Raw genomic sequence first — 25,869 nt, forward strand, 5'->3', positions numbered from 1 at the left:
ATCACTTATATGTGGAATCTAAAAAACAATACAAATGAACTTACTTACAAAACAGAGACTCACAGCCTTCGAAAACAAATCTATGGTTACCAAAGGGGAAAGGTGAGGGGGAGTGATAAATTAGGCGTTTGGGATTAACATACACACACCACTATATATAAAATAGATAATCAACAAGGACCTACTGTATAGTACAGGGAACTCTCAATATTCTATAATAATCTATATGGTAAAAGAATCAGGAAAAGAATGGATATATGTATAACTGAATCACTTTGCTGTACACCTAAAAGTAACACAATATTATAAATCAACTATACTCCAATATAAAATAAAAACTTTAAAATAAATAAATATACAATAAAATATTGAATTAATATTTTAAAACTCTCAAAAAATAAAACTCCTAGCCTAGATAGTTTCACTGGAAAATTCTACCAAATGTTTAAAGAATTAACACCAATTCTAAACAATCTCTTCTAGAAAATAGAAGGAAATACTTCTCCATTCATTTTATGAAGACAGTATTACCCTAATACCAGTATAAAAAATGAAAACTAAAAACCAATATTCCTCATGAATATGGATGCAAAAATCCTTAACACATTATTAGGAAACTAAAATCCAGTCATATATTATAAGAAGTATACACCATGACCAAGTGAGATTTATTCCAGTGATGCAAGGTTGTTCGGTAACCCCCCAAAATCAATCAATGCAATCAACCAGGCTAAAGAAGAAAAAGTACATGGTCATATCAATAGATGTAGAAAAAGCATTTGAAAAAATTCAACACCCTTCATGACAAAAATCTTCAGAAAAACAGTGATAGGAGAAAAAGTCCTCAACTTTATAAAGAGCATCTACAGAAAAAAACTACAATTAACAGAATGCTTTTCCCCTGATAGATAACAAAGAAAGGTGATGTCTACTCTCACCACTTTTATTCAACATAGTGCTAGCCAGTGCTGAGTTTTAGCCAGTACAATAAGCAAAAAAAGTAAATAAAAGGTATATAGATAAGAAAGCAAGAAATAAAACTGTCCCTGTTTGCAGAAGACATGACTATGTATGGAAAAACAAACAAACCAACTCCTACAGCTACTAAGTGAATTCAGCAAGGTCATGAGATGCAAGATAAACATTAAAAAAGTCAATTCACTAGCAATGAGTATGTGGGCAATGATACTAAAACTTAAATTCCATTTACAATCACTCAAAAAACTGAAATACTTAGATGTAAATCTAACAAAACATGTACAAGATTTGTAAGCTGAAAACTATAAAACACTGATGAAAAAATTCAAAGATCATCTAAATAGACTTGACTCTTGAACAACACAGGGGTTAATCCACAAAATTTAGTCAGCTCTTTATATCCACAGTTGCTCTGTATCTGTGGAATCAACCAACCATGGACTGTGTAAATAGTAGTATTTACTACTGAAAAATATCTGAAGAGAAGTGGACTCACACAATTTAAACCCGTGTTGTTCAAGGGGCAACTGTAAATGGAGAGTCATTCTGTGTTCATGGACTGGAAGACTCAATATAATGAATATGTCAATTTTCCCCAAATTGATATTCAGACTTAATATAATTCCTATCAAATTCCCCAATGACTATTTGTAGATACAGACAAGATTATCCTGCGTGTCCGGAGCCTTGCTCCACAACGGGAGACGCCACAACAGTGAGAGGCCCACGTACCGCAAAAAAAACAAAAAAAACAAAAAAAAAACTGTGGTACTGCTGAAGGGATAGACACATAGATCAACAGACAAAATAGAGATCCCAGGAATATACACACAAATATGCTCAACTGTGTTTTAAACAAAGGTACAAAAGCAACTCAATGTAAGAGAGAAAACCTTTTCAACAAATAGTGTGGAACAACTGGACACAGAGAAGCAAAAATGAAACCTAAGTCTCATACCTTATAAACAAAAATTAACTGAAAATGAAACCTTTTAGGAAAAAAAAAGGAGAAATTCTTCAGGATGTAGGCAAAGACTTCCTAGAATTGATACCAAAGTATGATCCATAAAAACAGAAATTGATAAATTGGACTTCACAGAAATTGAAAACATTTACTTGGAAAACGACTTTGTTAAGAGGATGAAAAGACAAGCTATAGACTGAGTGAAAATATTTGTAAACCACACACCTGACAAAGGACTAGTACCTAGAATACATAAAGAACTCTTAAAATTCTACAATAAGTGAACAAAAAACACCCATTTAGAAAACTGACAAATCTTGATTTGTTGATATTATTGTTCAACACTATATTCCATGGTTTTCTGACTACTTATTTTATATAGTAATGAGAAGTACTGAAACATTCAAATATAAATTATGGATTTATTTCTCCTTTCAGTTTTTCCAGCTTTGCTGCATGTATTTTGAAGTTTTACTTAGGTTCACACACCTTTAGGGCTATTACATCCTCTACATGAATTTAGCCTATTCATCATGATTTCTACTCTAACATGCTCTTGGTTGGTGTTGGTATGGTATATCTTTCTCCATCCTTTTGCTTTTAAACCATACGTGTCTTCATATTTAAATTATGTTCCTTTGTAGATAATATAGTTGCATCATGCTTTTGATGCACTTTGTGAAATGCTGCCTGGGTCTAGCATTTTTACCCATCCTGAAAATCTCTTTTAACTGTAGTGTTTATACTATTTACATATAAGGTAATTATCAATATGGTTAGGTTTAAATCTATTATCTTTCTACTGCTTCATCTCAAAATGATACTCTTCTCTATGTTAATCATTCCTTCAATTTCCAAAACTTACTTTTAGTTTCTTCCTATGTATTTCTGCTTGTTCTTCCTGGTATAATTCCTGTTGCACTTGTTCTAAATCTTCACGTTGTCGCAGCATTTCTTCCAATCTCTGAGTCAGCTATTAAATTTTAAAAAAACACACAAACATGTAAAGAATCAAATTCTATGACAAATATTTCAGAATTTCTCCAGTGTTAAAGAAATGGTTATTTTAATACCATATTCTGAAGCTGTAGCCTTTTTTCTTCACTTTCTTGAACTTTTGCCATCCTATCTTCTTCTCTTTGTTGCTGCATCTTGGCAAACTCTATGATTTTTCTGTTTTCTTCTTCCATTTCCTCATGTTTCTTTTTTCTCCAGAGAGCCTGCTCTTTCTTAAAGTCTTCTATATACCTTCGAATTGTATTCATTTTTTCTAACTTTTGTTGTCTTTTCCTAAAAAGCAATAGTGAATGCAGTTGTATGGTAACAAATAATAAAATATCAAAAAATATAAGTATCATTTCCTTCAGTTGATAATGATGTGGAGAAAAATGGCTTCCCTATTTACAACTTTTTCATTCTTTCATGCAACAAACATTTTGAGTGTTTAGTATGTGCCACTAAATATAATAACAGGTATGAATTTTCTCTGAGTCAACTACTACTATGCCTCTTCTCTAACCTATTATGATGTTTTATGCATCTCACTTCAGAAAGGCCACCACCTGTTTATATATGTTTCACAGCACTCTACACTTTAGCTGTCTACCAGGGAAACTGAACAGAAAACAAGTTCTCTTGATATGGGCTTACTTAAGAAAATCAAAGTTTAGCCATTGTCACTTAATAAGTATTTCTTAACTATCAGACAATTAATTATCATGCTAACAAAGATAAGTAAGACTTGGGGGCTTCCCTGGTGGTACAGTGGTTGAGAGTCCGCCTGCCAGTGTGGGGGACACGTGTTCGAGCCCTGGTCCAGGAAGATCGCACATGTCGCGGAGCAACTAGACCCATGTGCCACAACTACTGAGCCTGCGCTCTAGAGCCCGCGAGCCACAACTACTAAAGTCCGCACACCTAGAGCCTGTGCTCCACCACAAGAGAAGCCACTGCAATGAGAATCCTGCGCACCACAACCAAGAGTAGCCCCGGCTCGCCGCAACTAGAGGAAGCTGGCACACAGCAACAAAGACCCGACGCAGCCATGAAGGAAGGAAGAAAGAAATTTAAAAAAAAAAAAAAAAAAAAAGAGAAGACTTGGTCTCAGTTTATGTGATAACATTTACTGGGACTTACCATGTACTGGGCACTGTTTAGGTGATTTACTCTTCATGACAAGCCTGAGATAAATCTAATGTAAATGTTTAGGCATATAAGAAAGTTGGGATAAACTTACAATTGATCTTCTTCATAGATTTTCCTAACAATTTCATCAATCATGAGTTTCTCTTTCAGCAGTTGCTCATAAGCTTCCTGCTTCTTCTTTCCTTGTTCTTCAAGTTGTTTCTCTAAATCACGATTGTACTGTGCTTTTACTTTGTTTCGTTTTTCCTCCACAGCATTCTCTTCCTTTATTAATCTCTCGTGTTCTTCCATCATAGTTTTGGCAATTTCAGCATCACGTTTCTGTTATTAAAACAAAATTCATCTTTCCACTTTCAAATCTGAGCACAGTAGGATAGAATACTTTTAGCAGATGGAATTGAATACTATAAAGCCTGTTATATAAAATATTATGTAACTGTGTAGGTAAAAAGCAAAGGTAAGTCACTGTCACCTGAAGGGCTTGAATGATGAGTCAAACCCTAAAGAGGCTTTCCTATTCCTTCAAGTAGCTCTCTCAGGGCAATAAGGAGAATAAACTCCACATGTGAAAAACAGTAAGTAAAATTAGAAGTGCTTTGTTAACAACTATGTTAACTGCCAAAGCAGTAGTCATCTTTTTCATCTATTTAAAAGTTGATGTAGGCAATTTTCACAAATTTTAGCTCCACTGGGTATTGGCTGCTATTTAGAGTAAGACGGTACTATCTTTTTTATACAGGTCTGCTATTAAATAGCTCTGAGCAGCTCTTAAGTTTCTCTCAGCCTAAATTTTCTTTCCTGCTACTGGCCTTTGAAGTCTCCTCTTTCTCATTTATTAAAGGCCCCTGGTAATCACTTTAATTTAATAAAAGGGTCACATATGTCACTGTGCCTGTTTTCTTAGGTTTTAATTCACTCATTCAAGACCATTCCTTCTGAGTTAGACACAACCCTGCTTCTTGAATGGGTTAACCTCCTTACTTGTTTTGAGCATTTTGAAATCATTTAACAAAATGTTTTAAAGTAAATATATTAGGGCACTTTAAAAAATCATCCTTGGGCTTCCCTGGTGGTGCAGTGGTTGAGAGTCCGCCTGCCAATGCAGGGGACACGTGTTCGTGCCCCGGTCCGGGAAGCTCCCACATGCCGCGGAGTGGCTGGGCCCGTGAGCCATGGCTGCTAAGCCTGCGCGTCCAGAGCCTGTGCTCCACAACGGGAGAGGCCACAACAGTGAGAGGCCCGCGTACCTCAAAAAAAAAAAAAAGTCATCCTTTACCATTAGGATCACATCCCAAATGCTAGAATGGCTAGCAGCATCAAACATAAAAGAAGAAACAGATTAAAATATGAATGCTAATGCCATTCCTGATCTAATTGATGCCTTTAACATATACACTGTTAATATGACTTGACCAAAATTCTTTCTTTCCTTCTCTTTTCTTAGCACATGTTGTACTAGGCTCTATAGAAAAAATGACATGACAAAAACATGTATGTACAAATTGTCACACACTTATGGAAGTACAATGTTCTCATTTCACAGATAAGAAAATTAAGGCTGAGAGAGAGAGCCAAAACTAGCACCTAAATATCCTGACACCTAGTCAAGTCCTAGGAGTATTTGACTTTAATTTTTGTGGATCAATTTTATTTAGAAAATAACAGCAATTCTTTCAACAGCCAGAATAAATATCTACAACTGCCTCGAATAATCTCAATTATCAAAATAATTAAACTGCAATCTACTGGTCAAACAGTACATTGTTTATGTTCTACTTTATTTTTTAAAGGGTAGAATATGGCTCATGAAGTGAAGTCTCCTTACCCTCTCCCACCACCTGTCACACCAAAGGTTATCATGTTAACAGCATGCTGTACAACCCACCAGACTTCTTCTATACGAACACACATGCACACACACATTTCACTACGGCCAGCATCTGTTCTTATTTGAAGCCTGTATAACACTGCACTGGTCAAGTATTTTGATATCACCCCTCTAATTCTATGTGTGTGTGAACATGTGTGTTGATATACAGAACACATATGTGTGTGTATATACATGCACACACAGATGCTGATATACACATACATACATGTACAAGTTTTTTAAAATGTACTGTGAAATGTATTATTCTCCAATTTTTTTTGCAACTTGCTTTTTTTCCTTTTAACATATAATATATTCTGTGGCCAACTTTAAAAGCCAAACTATTTCCCTTTACCTCTTTCTCTTTAATAGCCGTATAACATCTTTGAAAGGAATCTAGGAGAGGGGGAACTCTGCTATCAAAATCCTCTACAGAGTAATAAAGAAATGAGAGAAGGGAACTTAAAAGACTGTGTAACATTGCAATCAGACCTTTTCATCTATGTCTAGCCTTTATGAGTGACAACGAGAGCTCAAGTGATGACGTACACCCTGCTTTTAAGTGTTAATAAACCCTATTTTATATTATACTGTGTAACACTACTGCTGCGTGTGTCTGAAACTCCTTTGCCCAAGAGTAACTATTACCAGTAATGCACAGTAGGTCAGGAGTAAGAAAAGAGGATAAAAATAGAGGAAAACATGAGAAGAAAAGATAGCTATTTATGAAACAGAAAAGTTTCCTGCTTATAGTTTATTTTTTAAAACATTTTAAAAATTAAAAATTTAGTAACATTCTAAAATACACTGATTATGCTAACAACTTGTATTGCTTTGTCAGAGAATAATCAGTTAGAGACCATCAAGAATGCTGGGAGTTACTGAATATAGCTGTTCATTCTAAGCATCAACCTAATTCCTTGTGTCTCTGAAAGGTTCTACTATTAAATTACACAAAGCTCAATATCCATAATTTCTTACACCTTAAGGATCTGCAAAGTATAAAAGTATTTGAGAAATCTAACAGTGTAAATTCTGTATAGAATGTAACAATTTTCCAAAAATTGGTCTATTTTTGGTTTTCTAAATGAAGCTAAAAATATGGAAAACATAATGACCAGAAACATGATTACCATTTGCTCATATTTAATGGCATCCTTTTCAGCAATCTGAGCTGCTCTTTCTTTACTCATGTAAGCTGCTTTTAATTTCTTCTCCAATTCTCGGAGCTCAATACTGTTTTAAAAAAGACAGAAATTTAAATTTGAGGACCATGTATCTGTTACCATTTAAAAAATAATATGTATCTGCAATTTAAATGAATGTTTTTCTAAATGCATAAAAGATATTTACATTATTTTTAAAATATTTTGAAAAAATACCCCTTTCTCCATTCATCCCAAGAAAAATCAGAATGCATGTGAAAAGAGACATTGTAATTAATTTTTCTAGACAAAACAACCCTTTTATTTTCAATAATCATCACTAAAAATCTTTCTGCCAGTGCCTGGCTCAGAAAAGGTGCTATATCAATATAGGTTAAAATTTCTGTCCAGTTACCAGTACTATTAGGCTAAAAGAATAACTATAGTGGAGAGGTTTAAACCTATACAAGTTACTTAAATTTTGTACCTTGGTTTTGCTATCTGTAAAAGGTGTAGTTTTGGCAATTAAATAAGTTAATGTGTATAACAGTAGACACTCTACTACATATCGTAACTATTTTTTGATGATGATGAAGAGGGAGTAACATGGGCAAGTTTAGGTCACTTCTCTGGGCTTGTTTACTTATCTGTTAAAAAAAATGGGGATTGGCGTCAGATAATCTCTGAATTACTTTTTAATCTATCACTCTCCTAAATTTAATGAAAACAATATGCCATACAAAAATTTTTATTTTACTGTGCCAGTCATAATTCTGAATATGACAGAATATGAGAACTCTGAGTTGGAAGGGCCCTGAGATGTCACCAAGATGTACATGTTAATTCTTACTGGAGCAAAGAGGCACTCACCTACCTATAAACTCAACTTACAAGTACCCCCTACCTACAAAGAAACAATCATAAGGGGTAAGGGAAGAGAGATATTCCTGGTATTATGGTGTGGGTCCTTCTTGCCCTTACCATTGTAGGTGCAAATGTATATGACACAAGATTACCTTCTTACATAAAAATAGTGTTAGAAACGAGGACTAAGTTTCTAGGTTAGTCTACATATTTTATTCCACTAAGAGTCTGAGATACATTTACAAAGATTTTTGTTAGAGTTGGGTACTAATGATTATGCACCAATATACAAACCCAATCAATTTATAATAGTCTCTACAAAAAAATGTGCATTAAATTGCAAACAAACAACATTCAAATAAACGACCTTCATTTGAAGGACAAGGGGACCCATACCCATTGGATATACACCTAGAAGTGAAATGTCTGAGTCACAGGGTAGGCTGTGTTCAAATTGAGTAGATAATGGCAGTTTTCCAAAGCTTTGTCAGATTTACACTCTCATGAACAGTGTCTAAGCACTCGCACCACTCCACACCCTCAGCAACACTTTCGTCTTTTCATAGATTTTAACCATTCTTTTGGGGGATGTAATTTATCACTGGGGTTTTAATTTATGTTTCCCAACTACTAATGGAACTGAGATCTCTTCATATGTTGACTCATTTGTATAACTTCTGAGAAGTTCTTGTTTAATATTTTTAAAGAATTGTTTTCATTTTTATACTGGTTTGTCTACTTGTTATTGTTGCATGAAAGTCTTTTTAAATTTATTTATTTACTTATTATTTTTGGCTGCGTTAGGTCTTCGTTGCTGCACGCCAGCTTTCTCTAGTTGCGTCGAGTGGGGGCTACTCTTCGTTACAGTGCACAGGCTTCTCATTGCGGTGGCTTCTCTTGTTGTGGAGCACAAGCTCTAGGCGCACAGGCTTCAGCAGTTGTGCATGCGGGCTCAGTAGCTGTGGCTCGCGGGCTCTAGAGCACAAGCTCAGTAGTTGTGGCGCACGGGCTTAGCTGCTCCACGGCATGTGGGATCTTTCTGGACCAGGGCTGAAACCCGTGTCCCCCGCATTTGCAGGCGGATTCCCAACCACTGAACCACCAGAGAAGCCCAAAAGTTCTTTATATATTCCGGATACAAGTCTCTTGTTGGTTATATGCATTGCAAATACCTACTTCCAGTCTGTAGTTACTCTCACAGTGGTTTCTTCAGATGAAGAGTATTCTAATCCACCAATCTTTTTCTTCATTGTCAGTAACTTTTGTGTCATGTTTTAAGAAATGTTGCCCACCCCACAGACATAAATATATTTTGTTGTGTTAGTCTCTCAAAGCTTTGTTATTTCCCCATTAACTTTTAGACTATAATCCTCCAGGAACTGATTTTTATGTGTGGTGTGAGGTAGAAATCAAGTTCATTTTCTTCCATATGGATATCTAATTGATACAGTATCATTTTTTTAATGTCTATTTCTGAATGCCCTGCAGTGATTCCAAAATGTATATGGAAATGCAAAGTAGGAATGGCTAAAACAATTTTTTTTTTTTTTTTTGCAGTACACAGGCCTCTCACCGTTGTGGCCTCTCTCGCTGTGGAGCAGAGGCTCCAGACATGCAGGCTCAGCAGCCATGGCTCACGGGCCCAGCCGCTCGGCCGGCATGTGGGATCCTCCCAGGCCGGGTCACGAACCCATGTCCCCTGCATCGGCAGGTGGACTCTCAACCACTGTGCCACCAGGGAAGCCCTAAAACAATCTTTAAGAAGACCAAAATTGGAGACTTCTTCGGGATATGAATAGTTATTATAAAGCCACAATATTTAAGATAGTGTAGTTTTAGTACAGGATGAACAAACGGATCAATGGAATAGACTAGAGCAGCTCTTCTCAACTACAAGTTTTAAGCCCTAATGCCCTTAAGCATCTGTTATGTGCAGTGAATTAACTTGGTTCCTCTGGATCTAAAATAATACCAGCTATATACTGTCTTTGAGAAAATTAAAAATACAATCACTCAACTTTCTGTGACACTTGGTTCTCTTATGGAACCCCAGTTGCGGAAGGATGGGATAGAAAAATGCAAAAACAGATGCATGCACATATGCACACTTATTTTATGACAAAACTGGCACTGCAGAGCCAGTTTCCCTTTCTACTACTGCTAGTCAGTTTGGTAAATGTGCTATTTAGTAATTTACCTAAATTTTCAAATTTGCATAAAATTGTTCACAATATCCTGCTATGATCTACAGTGATCTCCCATTTGTATGATCTACAGTTGTATCACACTATCTATTCCTAGAATTGGTTATTTGTGCATTCTCTTTTACAGTTATATATTCCTGCCAGGGACTATCAATTTTATTGGCCTTTTTAAAGGCACAATTTTTGGCTTTGTTGATTCTACTTTATGTCTACATTCTAAATTGCTCATTTCTGACGTTATCTTTTATCCTACATTATTTTTTAATCACTCCAGATGGGAATTTTCTCTTTATTTTCAAATAATTCCAGATGGAGTCTTCTTTTCTAATAGTCATTTTAGATTATAAGCTATCCTCAAGGAATAGCTTTAGCTATTTATGGGGACAAGTTCTGGGGGTTTTTTAATCCTAGAATTTTTTTCTTGTAAAATATATACAACAAAAATTTGTCATTTTAACCATTTTTAAGTGGACAATTCAGTGGTGTTAATTACATTCATAATGCTCGGCAACTATCAACACTATTTCCAAACTTATTTTCCAAAAAGAAATGCTGTACCCATGTAAGCAATAACTCCCCATTCCTCCCTTCCCTGCTAATTTACTTTTTGTCTCTGCAAATCTGTCCCTAGATATTTCATGTAAGTGGAATTATACAGTCTTTATCCTTTTGTTTCTGGCTTACTTCACTTAGGATAATGCTTTTCAAGGTTCAACCATATTGCAGCATGTATGAGAGCTTCATTCCCTTTTATACCTGAATAATATTCTACTGTATGTATATGCCACGATTTGTTTATCTACTCATCTGTTGATAGACACTTAGGTGGCTTCTACCTCTTGGCTATTGTGAATAATGTTGCATTGAACATTGGCGTACAAGTATCTGATTGAGTCCCTGTTTTCAATTTTTCAATTCTTTTGAGTGTACACCTAAGGGTGGAATTGCTGGACCACATGGTAATTCTGTTTAACTTTTAGAGGAACTGCCAAACTGTCTTCCACAGTGCACCATTTTACATTCCTACCAACAATGTCTGAGGTTTCCAATTTGTCCACATCTTCACCAACACTTATTTTCCATTGTTTTTATTACAGCTATCCTACCAGGTGTGAAATGGTATCTCCTTGTGGTTTTGATTTGCATTTCCCTAATAACAAATGTTGAGTACTTTTTCATGTGCTATTGCCCACTGTCTGTCTGCTTTGGAGAAATCTTTAAGTACCAGGCCCATTTTTGAATTGGGTTGTTTGTCTTTTGTAGTTGAACTGCAGGCATCCTTTATATATTATGGAAATTAAATCTTACCAGAGATACAATTTGCTTTTCTGGCCTGAGTTCTGAATTAGGAGAAACACAGATAAGCACATTGTGTCAGTCCTTCAGGTAGCTCCCAGGTAGGTTAGAATATACAGACACAATAATTTGCAAATAAGATCTGCTCTCCTTCCTCCAGAACCAGGGCCTGGTACTCTATGGTCTGCTGTCCTCAAGACTGCCTCATAGCTGGGAGGGGATGGAGCAAGGAAAAGTAAAAACACTACAGACTTTGCTTCCATTGCTAAGTTGCCTTTTTCTTGTTTGAGCACGCAGTTGGTTGCTATAAAACTTTGTTGTTCAGAGTTCTTACAAAGTTGATTCTGACAGTTTCTGCTAGTTTGACTGGGAGGACAGGAACTTGGAGCTGCCTACTACACCATTTCTCAGATGTCACTACAATCTTACAACCATTACTATGTGGCATTTTCATTATCATTCAGTTAAAAATACTTTCTAATTTCAATTCTGATTGCTTCTTTGGCCTGGGGTTATTTAGAAGTACATTTTAAAATATCTAAATATACAAAGATTGTCTAGTTTTTGGGGGTCTTTTTGTTACTGTATATCTAGTTTAACTCCACTGTGGTCAGAGAACATACTATGTATGAAATAAATGTGTTAAAAATCTGTTGTATTTGTTCTGGCATAACAAATGGTCTGTTTTCATAAATGGTTCAAACATGTTTATTATAACTACTAATATAGTTGGGTTACATTTACAATCTTAATATATTCTTTCTATTTGTCTTACCTGTTCTGTGTTCTCTCTTCTCTTCTTTTTGTCTCTCTGTTTGGAGTCCCCAAGACCACCCCCACACTGGGTTCCATCACTCACTCAGAGGACTCACAGGACTTAGTATATAGTCATACTCATGGATATGATTTATCACAGTGAAATACAGAGCAAAATCGACAAGGAAAAAAAGCATGTCGGCAAAGTCTAGAGGAAATCAGCTGCAAGTTTCCAAAAGTCCTCTCCCAGTGGAGTCACACAGGAGACGCTTAATTCCCCCAGCAATAAGTTGTGACAACATATGAGAATTGTCTACCAGGAAAGCTCGCTAGAGACTTAGGGCCCAAGACTTTCATTAGGGGCTAGTCATGCATGTACCCTCTGCCTACCCAGTACCAAAATTACGACTACCAGAAGGAACAGAGTTCAGAGTGAACCACACTGTTTTCCAAACAATTAGGCACTCTTATCATAGAGTGGTGGGAACCTTCTTGAAATCCAAGTTTCCAGATGCCAGCCAAGGAACAAACTTGCAAAGCAGGGCTATCTGAGGAAATTAGCCTCAAGTGTGCTATGTCAACTCTTTTCTGCACAGCCTCATCATTCTTTATTATCACATTTTTCCCTCTATTAATTTGTTAATTGTATATTCTTTTCCAAATTTGTATTACAGAGATTACATGTTTGTTTCAAGTCTGATAAAATTTGTCCATTTTTTACCAAACAATGAAAGATTCTTGACCACTTTAACTCCATGTATGTACCTCCTACCTTACTTTTGTTATGGTTTGTTACATTTTTAACTATTTATATATTTTAAATCCCAAAGACATTACAATAAGTGATTTACAGATTCATATTTCACCTAGATTTACTACGCATTTTCCTCCTTGAAGTTTTGAGATTAATGTTGGGATCATTTTTATTCTTCTACCTGAAGAACAACTGCTAGTATTTCCTTTAATGCAGGGTTATCGTGATCAATTCTCTATTTTGTTTGACTGAAAATGTTATTTTTTTAATCCATCTTATTTATTTTAATAATTAACATATTGATTATCAGTCAGAAATGTAATAGTACTGGCATCAGCAAGGAACTAGTTGTACATTTAATAAAGGTAGACTATCTCAGTCTCTTCTTTGAGATAGTTTTTGCTGAACTTAAATACAAGTTATAAACAAGGTACTTATTTTTTCTTTCATAAAGCTATGTGTTAGCTATATAATAAATATACAATTGCTATTATTTAATAATTATAAATTGTATGGTCATAATTATACAATTAGTTGTAATAACTGTAAATAATTATAACTAATTGTACAATTAATTATAATTATTGATTAATGCTACAATTAAAATAGGATTTCTAAAACTAGACAGTGGTGGGGGCAGAGTCAAGATGGCGGCGTAGGAAGACATGGAGTTCACGTCTCCCCACAACTAGAGCGCCTGCCACACGCTGGTGGGGGACCTAGACGCCCAAGGAGATGAGAGTACCCCCTGAGCGATGGGTAGGATGTGGGGGGAGTGAGGGGGGAGGAGAAGTGGTGGCTGGGAGCGGGGAGGGGTTCCCATGCCTGGAGGGACCCTCAGGGGCTCAGATATCAGTGGGAGCACACCTAGAGTTTCCCTTGCCTAATCGGGCCCCAGGAAGCCCGCCAGGCTCCCCAGCTGGGTCCTCCACCTTCCAAGGCCCGCTCCAGGCCACGTTGGTCCTAGGGGTATAGGAGGGAGATGGGGGGTGGGGCTGAGCAGAGAAGAGGAGTGGTGGACAGGGAGGGGCCCTCCAAGATCAGAGGATCAGGGAACGCATGGAGGGCGTTTCCCCTGCTCACTATGGCCCAGGAAGCCTGCTGGGCTCCCGGGCCTGGTCCTCCATTCTCCCGGGCCCTGTTGGGTTGTGGGGGTCTTAGGGGCATAGGATGGAGGGAGAAGGGGGGGAAGAGGAGGAGAGGCAGATGGGAGGGCCCTCTGGGATTGGAGGAATAGGAGAGGGGCGGAGGGCATTTCCCCCACCCACTAAGCCTCAGGAAGCCTGTTGGACTTCCAGGTCTGGTCCCCTGCCTTCTGGGGCTCCCTCTGGCCATGTGGCTCCTAGGGGCACAGGAGGGAGGTGGGGGGAAAGAAGAAGAGAGGCCAACAGGGAGGGGACCTCTAGGATCCGAGGATGGGGGGAAAAGCACCCTGCATTCCCCCCACCCACTAGAGCCCAGTGAGCCTGCTGGGGTCCTGGACCTGGTGCTCTGACCTCCAAGGCCAGAGGCACTCCTGGGTCCCTCCTGCTGCCTTGAGCCTAAGCCCCACAAGCCACCCAGGGCCTTTTCCGGCCCTGTGGGTCCTAAGCATAGGCCCCACCCACCACATAAACCCCACCCCTGCCTAAGCCCCACCCCCCCACACAGCCAAGGCCTTTTCTGGCTTTTTTTTGTTTCTTTCCTCTCCTCTTTTTTACTATTGTAGTTCTGTTTTAGCTTCTGGTTGTTGTTTCATCTATATTTTTATTTTTTTATTCTTTCTAACATATCTGTTAGTTTTCTAATCTTATTTTTCACTCTGTTATTGTTCTGCTCCTTTTATTCTTCTTCTTCCTTTTTTTTTTTCTTTTGCCGCCCCACGTGGGTTTTGGGATCTTGGTTCATGAGCAGAGGGTTAGGCCAGAGCTCCTGTTGTGGGAGCTCCGAGTCTGAACCACTGGACTAACAGAAAACCTCAGACGCCAGGGAATATTCATCAGAGTGAGGTCACCCTGAGGTCCTCATCTCAGCACCAAGACTCAGCTCTACCCAACAGCCTACAAACTCTAATGCTGGAAGCCTCAGGCCAAAAATCAGTAAAACAGGAACACAATCCCACCCATCAAAAAATAAAATAAAATAAGACAACGAAAAAATGTCACAGATGAGGGAGCAAGGTAAAAACCTATAAGACCAAATAAGTGAAGAGGAAACAGGCAAGCTACCTGAAAAAGAATTCAGAGTAATGACAGTAAAGATGATCCAGAATCTCAGAAGTAGAATGGAGGCACAGATTGAGAAAATACAAGAAATGTTTAACAAAGATCTAGAAGAGGGCTTCCCTGGTGGCGCAGTGGTTTAGAGTCTGCCTGCCAATGCAGGGAACATGTGTTCGTGCCTCGGTCCGGGAAGATCCCACATGCCACGGAGCGGCGGGGCCCGTGAGCCATGGCTGCTGAGCCTGTGTGTCCGGAGCCTGTGCTCCGCAACGGGAGAGGCCACAACAGTGAGAGGCCCACGTACCACAAAAAAAAAAAAAAAGATCTAGAAGAACTAAAGAACAAACAAACATAGATGAACAACATAATGACTGAAATGAAAAATACACTAGAAGGAATCAATAACATAAAACTGAGGCAGAAGAACAAATAAGTTAGCTGGAAGACAGAATGGTGGAAATAACTGCCGAGGAACAGAAGAAAAAAGAATGAAAAGAACTGAAGACAATCACAGAGACCTTTGGGACAACATTAAATGCACCAACATTCGAAATTATAAGGGTACCAGAAGAAGAAGAGAAAAAGGAAGGGTCTGAGAAGATATCTGAAGAGATTATAGCGGAAAACTTCCCTAACATGGGAAAGGAAATAGTCACCCAAATCCAGAAAGTGCAGAGAGTCCCATACAGGATAAACCCTAGGAGAAACATACCAAGACACATATTAATCAAACTAACAAAAATTAAATTCAAAGAAAAAATATTAAAAGCAGCAAGGGAAAAGCAAAAAATAACACACAAAGGAATCCCCATAAGGTTATCAGCTGATTTTTCAGCAGAAACTCTGCAGGCCAGAGGGAGTGGCAGGATATACTTAAAGTGATGAAAGAGAAAAACCTACAACCAAGATTACTCTACTCAGCAAGGATCTCATTCAGATTTGACAGAGAAATCAAAAGCTTTTCAGACAAGCAAAAGCTAAGAGAATTCAGCACCACCACACTAGCTTTACAACAAATGCTAAAGGAACTTCTCTAGGTGGGAAGCACAAGAGAAGAAAAGGACCCACAAAAACAAAATGAAAACAATTAAGAAAATGGTAATAGGAACATACATATCAGTAATAACCTTGAAAGTAAATGGATTAAGTGCTCCAAATAAAAGACACAGGCTGGCTGAATGGATACAAGAACAAGACCCATATATGCTGTCTGCAACAGACCGACTTCAGACCTAGGGACACATACAGACTGAAAGAGAAGGGATAGAAAAAGATAATCCATGCAAATGGAAATCAAAAGAAAGCTGGAGCAGCAATACTCATATCAGATAAAATAGACTTTAAAATAAAGAATGTTAAAAGAGACAAGGGAGGACACTACAAAATGATCAAGGGATCAATCCACAAAGAAGATATAACAATTATAAATATTTATGCACCCAACATAGGAGCACCTCAATACATAAGGTAAATGCTAACAACCATAAAAGGGGAAATCGACAGTAACACAATAATAGTAGGGGACTTTACACCCCACTTAACCAATGTACAGATCATCCAAACGGAAAATAAGGAAACACAAGCTTTACATGACACAACAGACTGGATAGATTTAATTGATATTTATAGGACATTTCACCCAAAAGTGTCAGAATACACTTTCTTCTCAAGTGCACACGGAACATTCTCCAGAATACATCACATCCTGGGTCACAAATCAAGCCTCGGAAAATGTAAGAAAATTGAAATCACATCAAGCATCTTTTCTGACCACAATGCTATGAGATTGGAAATCAATTACAGGAAAAAAACTGTAAAAAACACAAATACATGGAGGCTAAACAGTATACTGCTAAACAACCAAGAAATCACTGAAGAAATCAAAGAAGAAATTAAAAAAATACATAGAAACAAATGACAATGAAAACACACAACCCAAAACCTATGGGACACAGCAAAAGCAGTTCTAAGAGGGAAGTTTGTAGCAATTCAATTTCACCTAAAGAAACAAGAAAAATCTCAAATAAACAATCTAACTTACACCTAAAGAAACTAGAGAAAGAAGAACAAAGAAAACCCAAAGTCAGCAGAAGGAAAGAATCATAAAGACCAGAGCAGAAATAAATGAAACAGAAATAAAGAAAACATAGCAAACATCAATAAAACTAAAAATTGGTTCTTTGAGAAGATAAACAAAATTGATAAACCTTTAGCCAGACTAATCAAGAAAAAAAGGGAGAGGATGCAAATCAATAAAATTAGAAATGAAAAAGGAGAAATCACAACTGACACCACAGAAATAGAAAGGATTCTAAGAGACTACTACAAACAACTATATGCCAATAAAATGGACAACCACAAAGAAATGGACAAGTTCTTGGAAAGGTACAATTTTCCAAGACTGAATCTGGAAGAATTAGAAAATATAAACAGACCTATCACAAGTAATGAAACTGTAATTAAAAATCTCCCAACAAACAAAAGTCCAGGACCAGATGGCTTCACAGGCAAATTCTATCTAACATTTAGAGAAGAGCTAACACCTATCCTTCTCAAACTCTTCCAAAAAATTGCAGGAGGAGGATCACTCCTAAATTCTTTCTACAAAGCCACCATCACCCTGACACTAAAACCAGACAAAAATACTACAAAAAAAGAAAATTACAGACCAATATCACTGAAGAACATAGATGCAAAAAGAGGATACAGACAGATGGAGAGATATACCTTGTTCTTGGATTGGAAGAATCAATATTGTGAAAATGACTCTACTACCCAAAACAATCTACAGATTCAATGCAATCCCTATCAAACTACCAATGGCATTCTTCACAGAATTAGAACAAAAAATTTTACAATTCATATGGAAACACAAAAGACCCTGAATAGTCAAAGCAATCTTGCGAAAGAAAAACGGAGCTGAGGAATCAGGCTCCCTGACTTCAAACTATACTACAAAACTACAGTAATCAAGACAGTATGGTACTGGCACAAAAACAGAAATATAGATCAATCGTACAGGATAGAAAGCCTGGAGATAAACCCATGCACATATGGTCACCTAATTTATGACAAAGGAGGCAAGAACATACAATGGAGAAAAGACAGCCTCTTCAGTAAGTGGTGCTGGGAAAAGTGGACAGCTACATGTAAAAGAATGAAATTAGAACACTTCCTAACACCATAGACAAAAACAAACTCAAAATGGATTAAAGACCTAAATGTAAGACCGGACACTATAAAACTCTTAGGGGAAAACACTCTTTGACATAAACCACTGCAAGATGTTTTTTGACCCACCTCCTAGAGAAATGGCAATAAAAACAAAAATAAACAAACGGGACCTAATGAAACTTAAAAGCTTTTGCACAGCGAAGGAAACCATAAGCAAGACAAAAAGACAACCCTCAGAATGGTAGAAGATATTTGCAAATGAAGCAACTAACAAAGGATTAATCTCCAAAATATATAAACAGCTCATGGAGCTCAGTATCAAGAAAACAAACAACCCAATTAAAAAATGGGCAGAAGACCTCAACAGAAATTTCACCAAAGAAGACATACAGATGGCCAAGAGGCACATGAAAAGCTGCTCAACATCACTAATTATTAGAGAAATACACATCAAAACTACAATGAGGCATCACCTCACGCCAGTCAGAATGGCCATCATCAAAAAATCTACAAACAATAAATGCTGGAGAGGGTGTGGAGAAAAAGGAACCCTTTTGCACTGTTGGTGGGAATGTAAATTGACACAGCCACTACGGACAACAGTATGGAGATTCCATAAAAATCTAAAAACAGAACTACCATACGACCCAGCAATCCCACTACTGGGCTTATACCCTGAGAAAACCATAATTCAAAAGGACACATGTACCCCAATGTTCACTGCAGCACTATTTACAGTAGCCAGGACATGGAAACAACCTAAATGTCCAACGATAGATGAATGGATAAAGAAGATGTGGTACATACATACAATGGAATATTACTCAGCTATGAAAATGAACGAAATTAGGTCACTTGTAGAGATGTGGACGGACCCAGAATCTGTCATACAGAGTGAAGTAAGCCAGAAAGAGAAAAAAAAAATTGTATATTAACACATATATGTGGAATCTAGAAAAACGGCACAAATGAACCCATTTGTAGGGCAGGAACAGAGACATAGATGTAGAGAATGGACATGTGGACATGAGGGGGAAGGGGAGGGTGGGACGAATTGGAAGACTAGGTTTGACATAAATACACTACCAGGTGTAAAATAGAGAGCTAGTGGGAAGCTGCTGTATAGCACAGGGAGGTCAGCTCGGTGCTCTGTGACGATCTAGATGGGTGGTGGTGGGGTGTGGGAGGGATTCCCAAGAGGGAGGGGATATAGGGATACATATAGCTGATTCACTTCATTGTACAGCAGAAACTAACACAACACTGTAAAGCAATTTTACTCCAATAAAAAATAAAACTAGACAGTGAGTTTCTCAACTCCAGTTAAAAGCTATAATAAAATTAGATTGTCTTTCAAATATTTTCTTGGATTAAAAAAAATCATGTGTTCTAAATAATACAAAAGAGTCTCATGACTTCTGAACTTGAACAATTATTTTCAAAATAAATTTCACTGATTTTTAAAAATTTACCCTGGGTTTTTTTTTTTTTTTTTTTTTTTTTTTTTCGGTACACGGGCCTCTCACTGCTGTGGCCTCTCCCATTGCGGAGCACAGGCTCCGGACGCGCAGGCTCAGCGGCCATGGCTCACGCGCCCAGCCGCTCCGCGGTATGTGGGATCCTCCCGGACCGGGGCACGAACCCGTGTCCCCTGCATCGGCAGGCGGACTCTCAACCACTGTGCCACCAGGGAAGCCCTACCCTGGGTTTTAAAAATTAATTTCTTTTAAGTTTAAAGAGCCGAATCATGATATAGGTGATTTTTAATTACTTTGGATACATTTCAAGCACCACAGCAAACATTTCCTTCAATTTAGACCTGCCAATTTCCAGATGAATACACTGATCAGAAAATGGTCCATTTCTGCATGTCAGTCAAAATTTTACCATGGCTTATGCACAAAATTTAAAACTCTTAGCAGTTTTGACACTGCTGAGAGGGAACATACTCTATTTGAAAGAATACTCAAGAATGACTTTTGCCTTATGTTTGAAGAAACTTTCCACAATGTATATAGAATACTAAATTTTCTTTCAGTCCTTTAAATCCAGTCTTCTAGTTTCTAATGTTGCTGCTCAAAATTCAGTCATACTTCTCAGTGTTGCTCCTTTGAAGGCAGTAGTCGTTTTTGTGTGGCTACTTCTGTGATTTTTATGATTTTCTTTATTGTTAGATTTCTAAAGTTTGACTAGGATGAGCATAGATGTATGTTTAATTATTTACTGTGTCTCTGTGGCTTCATGCCTTTTATTATTTTTGAAATTCTCAGACTGTATCTCTTTGAATACTGCTCCTGCATCATCCACTTTCATTTCTACTACCAGAATTAAAATTATACATCTGGTAGAACAGCGGTCCCCAACCTTTTTGGCACCAGGGAGCAGTTGGTCTTGTGGAAGACAATTTTTCCACGGAGGGTGAGGGGTGGGGGGAATGGTTGAGGCGGTAATGCGAGCAATGGGGAGCGGCAGGTGAAGCTTCACTCACTTGCCCGCCGCTCACCTCCCGCTGTGTGGCCTGGTTCTTAAAAGGGAGTGGGCCCGGAGGTTGGGGACCCCTGTGGTAGCACTTTCCAGCACAGCCCTTACCTCTTCTAAGTTCTCTTTTGTCTTTTTCTGCCCTTTTGTCTCTCTCTGCTTATTGTGGATATTTTCCACTAAACTGCACATTATCTCTTCATCTGTTTCTATCTAATAAAATCTAATTAAATTCTGGATTATTAAAGTAAAACATACACCAAAGTACACAACTCTTCAGCATACAGCGTGTAGAATGATGTTGAACACCTTACTATATGCTTACTGGCCAAGCTCTGCTTCACTTGTTAACTCTCAGCCATACTTTTGCCATCTGCAGAAACTTCCAGGAGAAATGCAGCTACAAATCCCAGGCTCACCATTCCGGCTTCCTTCCTCTCCCATATCTTATTATTTTACTTTGTCTAGACAGTCTGCTCTGAGAGGGAGCTTTTATCTGAATCACCTAGTCTTCAACTGCTAGAAAGGTCCTGTATTTAAATCTTTTATCAGTGAATCAGACAAAGATATATGAAACATTTATTTCATCTTCAGAAAACATAAAAGTGTGAGTGATAGCTAACAATAATTGCAGAATTAAGATCCAAAAAGATAGTTTGAGACTAGAGCAATACGAAGACATTAGCAGCAATTTTAAATCTTTTTTTTCTTCTAAGAATTAGTAATCCCTTAGAGAATGTGATAAAAGTTGTGGACACAGAAAAATACACATGGGTACATTTGCCAAACATACATATATAATTTAATGGGCTCAAAACCTCTGGAGCTCATCCATGGGTTATATAATATTCTATAGAAGCCTTGCTCAGTTAAAGATAAAATGTAACAACTATCAAAGTAAATTCCTAATATATTCAACTACATAAGTACAGAATGGGCATTTAGTTAGTCTGAGTTTTAATCAATAGTGTGATAGGCTGCCACTGAAAATTAATTCTATATTAGGCAACATTAAGAAACATATTCTAGAACAATGTGGTTAATAGTCTCACTATTAGGAGTACTAAACAGTACCCTAGGGACTTCCCTGGTGGTGCAGTGGATAAGACTCCGTGCTCCCAATGCAGGGGACCTGGGTTCAGTCCTTGGTCAGGGAACTAGATCCCACATGCATGCCACAACTAAGAGTTCACATGCCACAACTAAGAAGCCCACATGCCACAATTAAGAAGACAACATGCTGCAACTAAGGAGCCGGTGCTCTGCAACTAAGGAGCCTGCCTGCCACAACTAAGACCCGGTGCAACCAAATAAATAAATAAATATTCTTTAAAAAATTAAATAAAATAAACAGTACCCTAGAGTATTACACATAATTGTGGGGGCAATATTTTGTTAAGGAATACCAAAAATCTACATTACATCTACAGAAGAGAACCAGGATGGTAAAGAAGCTTGAAATCATGTTATCTGAGGAACAAATGAAGGAATAAGGGACATTTAACTTACAGAAGGAAATGCTTAGTGGATTCACAAATATGAAGAGATGTCCTAAAGAAAAACTCGATTTATTTCTTTTTCAATCAGATAGCAGAACTAAGATAAATGCCTGGATATTACAGGGAAATTAATTTTGAAACAATAGGAAAAAAAGGATTATTCAAAGATAGGGCTGAATGAAAAAGTTCCTATGGCAGTCACTAGACGTGCTAAACCACAGCTGACCAGCCACCTTCCAGAAATACTGTAGGAAATTTATGTAGGGGCATAAAATTAAATTAGGTATCATCTAAGATTTTTCTTATAAGTAGAATTCATGCGTCTATTTTTTATAAGAGGTCATTTTAAAAATTATCTTTAGAGAAGAAGGAATTGATACTGATTTTCACATTAAATATTAACACTGTATTTCTACGAATATTACCTCTTTTCTCAGATGAACATATATATAGGATTTAAAGCAGTATTTCTAGTCAAAATATTAACTAAGTACAATGACATAGAGAAAGAAATCTCACTCTCAGATGCTAAGCATTACATAAAAGTTTAAAGATAAGTGAAGTAAGTCAGACAGAGAAGGACAAATATCATATATCACTTATATGCAGAATCTAAAAAAAAATGATACAAACGAACTTATTTACAAAACAGAAACAGACTCAGAGACTCAGAGAATTAGCTTATGATTACCGGGGGGAATGGCAGAGGGGAGGTGTAGATTGGGAGTTTGGAATTGACATGTACACACTGCTATATTTAAAATAGATAACCAAGGACCTAATGCAAAAAAAAAAACTTTTTTTAAGTGGCCAAAAAGATTAAATAAATGAAATTTTTGGAAGCCAAGATACCTGTTTTCTCTTACTTGTTGCCTCATCTTTTCATCCTTTAGACTTTCATGTTTAAGTTTTGCCAATTCCATAGCCAATTTTTCTTCTTGTTCAAGCTGGAGCTCCCTCAATCTTTTGTTTTCTTCTGCCTAAATAAAAAAATAAATAACTTTAGTCATTTGTCCCCCAGAACCAGATTTTTTTTCATTAAGGTTGAATTTGTTTTATAGCAAAAAACTACAAGTACCTTCTGAGCAGTCAACTGTTTATGTTTTAAAATAAAAAATATAATTTCAATAAATAATTTTTCTGAACATTTTATCTGGAAAATGTTCTGAACATTTTATCACGGAAAATTTCTGAACATTTTATCTGAATGTTTTTTTTTCTGAACATTTTTTCATGGAAAATTTCAAACATCACCAAAAGTAAGAAGAATAATGAAACACTCCCTCAGGTAGCCATCACTCATCTTCAAAAATTATCAGTATTTTGCCAATCTTTTTTCTCTACTCTTCCACTCCACTCCCACATTTTCCTATATATATATATTTTTTGCTAGAGTATTTAAAAACAAATCCTAGATATATCATTACCATGTAAATAATTCAATATTGATCTCTACCTGACAAGAATTTCTTCTTACATAACCATACAATAAACTGAAATAACAATAATTCTTTAGTAAGGTCTAATAACTTTTCCATATTCAGATTTCCCCAGCTGTCTCGAAGATCTTTTTTTTTTTGGTTTGTTCAAATCAAAATCCAAAGAAGGTCCATATATTGTATCTAGTTATGATTTCTATTAAGTCTCTTTTATTTTTTTAACAGTCTCCTCACAGACTACCCCCTGCCAGCACACTGATTTGTTGTGGAAATTAGGACATATGTCCCACAGAATGTCTCACATTCTGAATTCGACTGATTGCTTCACCAGGATATCTTGTTTCTCTTTTGTACTTCCTATAAAATGGTAGAAAGATCTAGAGACTTGATTAAATTCTGTATTTAGGAAAGAATATGCACATGAAAAGATGTTCAATATCATCAGACATCAGGAAATTCAAGTTAAAACTACAATTATATATCACTACATACCTACTGGAATGGCTAAAACAAAAAGTAGCAGCAAAAACAAATGCTGGTGAGAAACAGCATTATTCACTGGGTGGGAATGTAAAATGGTATAGTTACTCTGGAAAATAGTTTTTACGGTACAACTCAACAGTTGTACTCTTAAGCATTTCTCCCAGAGAAATGAAAATTTATGTTTATTTAAAAAACCTGTACCCAAATGTTTACAGCAGATTTATTCAAAATACCCAACTGAAAATACCCAGACATCCTTCAACAGGTGAATGGTCAAATAAACTGTGGTATATCCGTACTGTGGAACACCACTCAGCAACAAAAAAGAATGAGTATTCATACAAAGTACAATCTGGATGAATCTCCAGGAATTATGCTGAGTGAAAAAATCCAATCCCAAAAGGTTACATACTGTTTGATCCTATTTATATAATGTTCTTGGAACATGTTCTATTTTAAAGCTGAAACATAATTCACACAGCATAAAATTCACATTTCACAATTCACGACTCAGCAGTTTTTTAGTACATTCACAATGTTGTGCAACCAACACCACTACCTAGTTCCAGAACTTTTTTTTTTTAATAGACTACTATTTGGAGCAGTATTGGGTTCACAGCAAAACTGACAAGAACAGAGTTCCCAATAAACACTCTGCCCACACACATGCACAGCCCCCTATCAACATCCCACACCAGAGGGGACATTTGTTACAATCAGTAAACCTACACTGACACATCATTAACACCCAAAGTCCATAGTTTACCTTACTCGTCATTCTTGGTGTTATATATTCTATGGGTTTAAACAACTGTATGATGACATATATACCTACCATTACAATATCATACAGAGTAGTTTCACTGCCCTAAAAATCCTCTTTGTTCTGCTTATTCATCCCACCCTCTCCAAAACCCCTGGAAACCCCTGATCTTTTCACTAACCCCATTGTTTTGCCTTATCCAGAATGTCATATAGTTGAAATCATTCATTATGTAGCCTTTTCAGATTGGCTTCTTTCACTTTCATGTCTTTTCATGGCTTGATAGCTCATTTATTTTAGCACTGAATAATATTCTGTTTTCTGGATTATTTATCCATTCACCTACTGAAGGACATCTTAGTTGCTTACAAGTTTCGGCAATTATGAATAAAGCTGCCATAAACATCCATGTGCAGTTTTGTGTGTGGATGTAAGTTTTTAACATTACAGAACATTTTTATCACCCGAAAAAGAAAACCCATACCTGTTAGCAGTCACTCACCATTCCACTTACCCCTCAACCATTAATCTACTTCCTATCTGTGTGAATTTGCCTATTCTAGATATTTCATTTAAAAGAAATCATACAATATGTGGCCTTTTTGTGTTTGGCTTCTTTCATTTAGCATAATGCTTTCAATGTTCACCTATGTTGCAGTACATATCAGTAATGCATACCTTTTTATGGCTGCATAATATACAATTGTACAGATATAACATATTTTGCTTATCCATTCACAAGCTGATGGGCATTTGGGTTGTTTCCACTTATCTGGCTATCATGATTAATGCTGCTATGAACATCTGTGTAAAAGTTTTTGTGTGGACATAGATTTTCAATTATCTTGGTCATATG

The 25,869-nt window shown here is 37.0% G+C and overlaps 1 protein-coding gene across 2 annotated transcripts in view; it reads right to left on the reverse strand.

Annotated features, from left to right (window-relative positions):
- Positions 1-25,869, reverse strand: part of MNS1 (meiosis specific nuclear structural 1) — an 82,244-nt gene that overhangs the window by 18,691 nt on the left and 37,684 nt on the right. For both annotated transcript variants that reach the window (XM_024767802.1, XM_024767803.1), the window contains 5 exons: positions 23,181-23,308; positions 7,091-7,193; positions 4,179-4,408; positions 3,016-3,232; positions 2,808-2,915 (listed from right to left, as the gene is read on the reverse strand). In XM_024767802.1, the coding sequence (XP_024623570.1) occupies positions 2,808-2,915; positions 3,016-3,232; positions 4,179-4,408; positions 7,091-7,193; positions 23,181-23,308 (786 nt within the window). The remainder of the gene's footprint in view (positions 1-2,807; positions 2,916-3,015; positions 3,233-4,178; positions 4,409-7,090; positions 7,194-23,180; positions 23,309-25,869) is intronic.

This window comes from Neophocaena asiaeorientalis, unplaced genomic scaffold (assembly GCF_003031525.2).
Source record: "Neophocaena asiaeorientalis asiaeorientalis breed wild unplaced genomic scaffold, Neophocaena_asiaeorientalis_V1.1 scaffold71, whole genome shotgun sequence".
Classification (NCBI taxonomy): domain Eukaryota; kingdom Metazoa; phylum Chordata; class Mammalia; order Artiodactyla; family Phocoenidae; genus Neophocaena; species Neophocaena asiaeorientalis.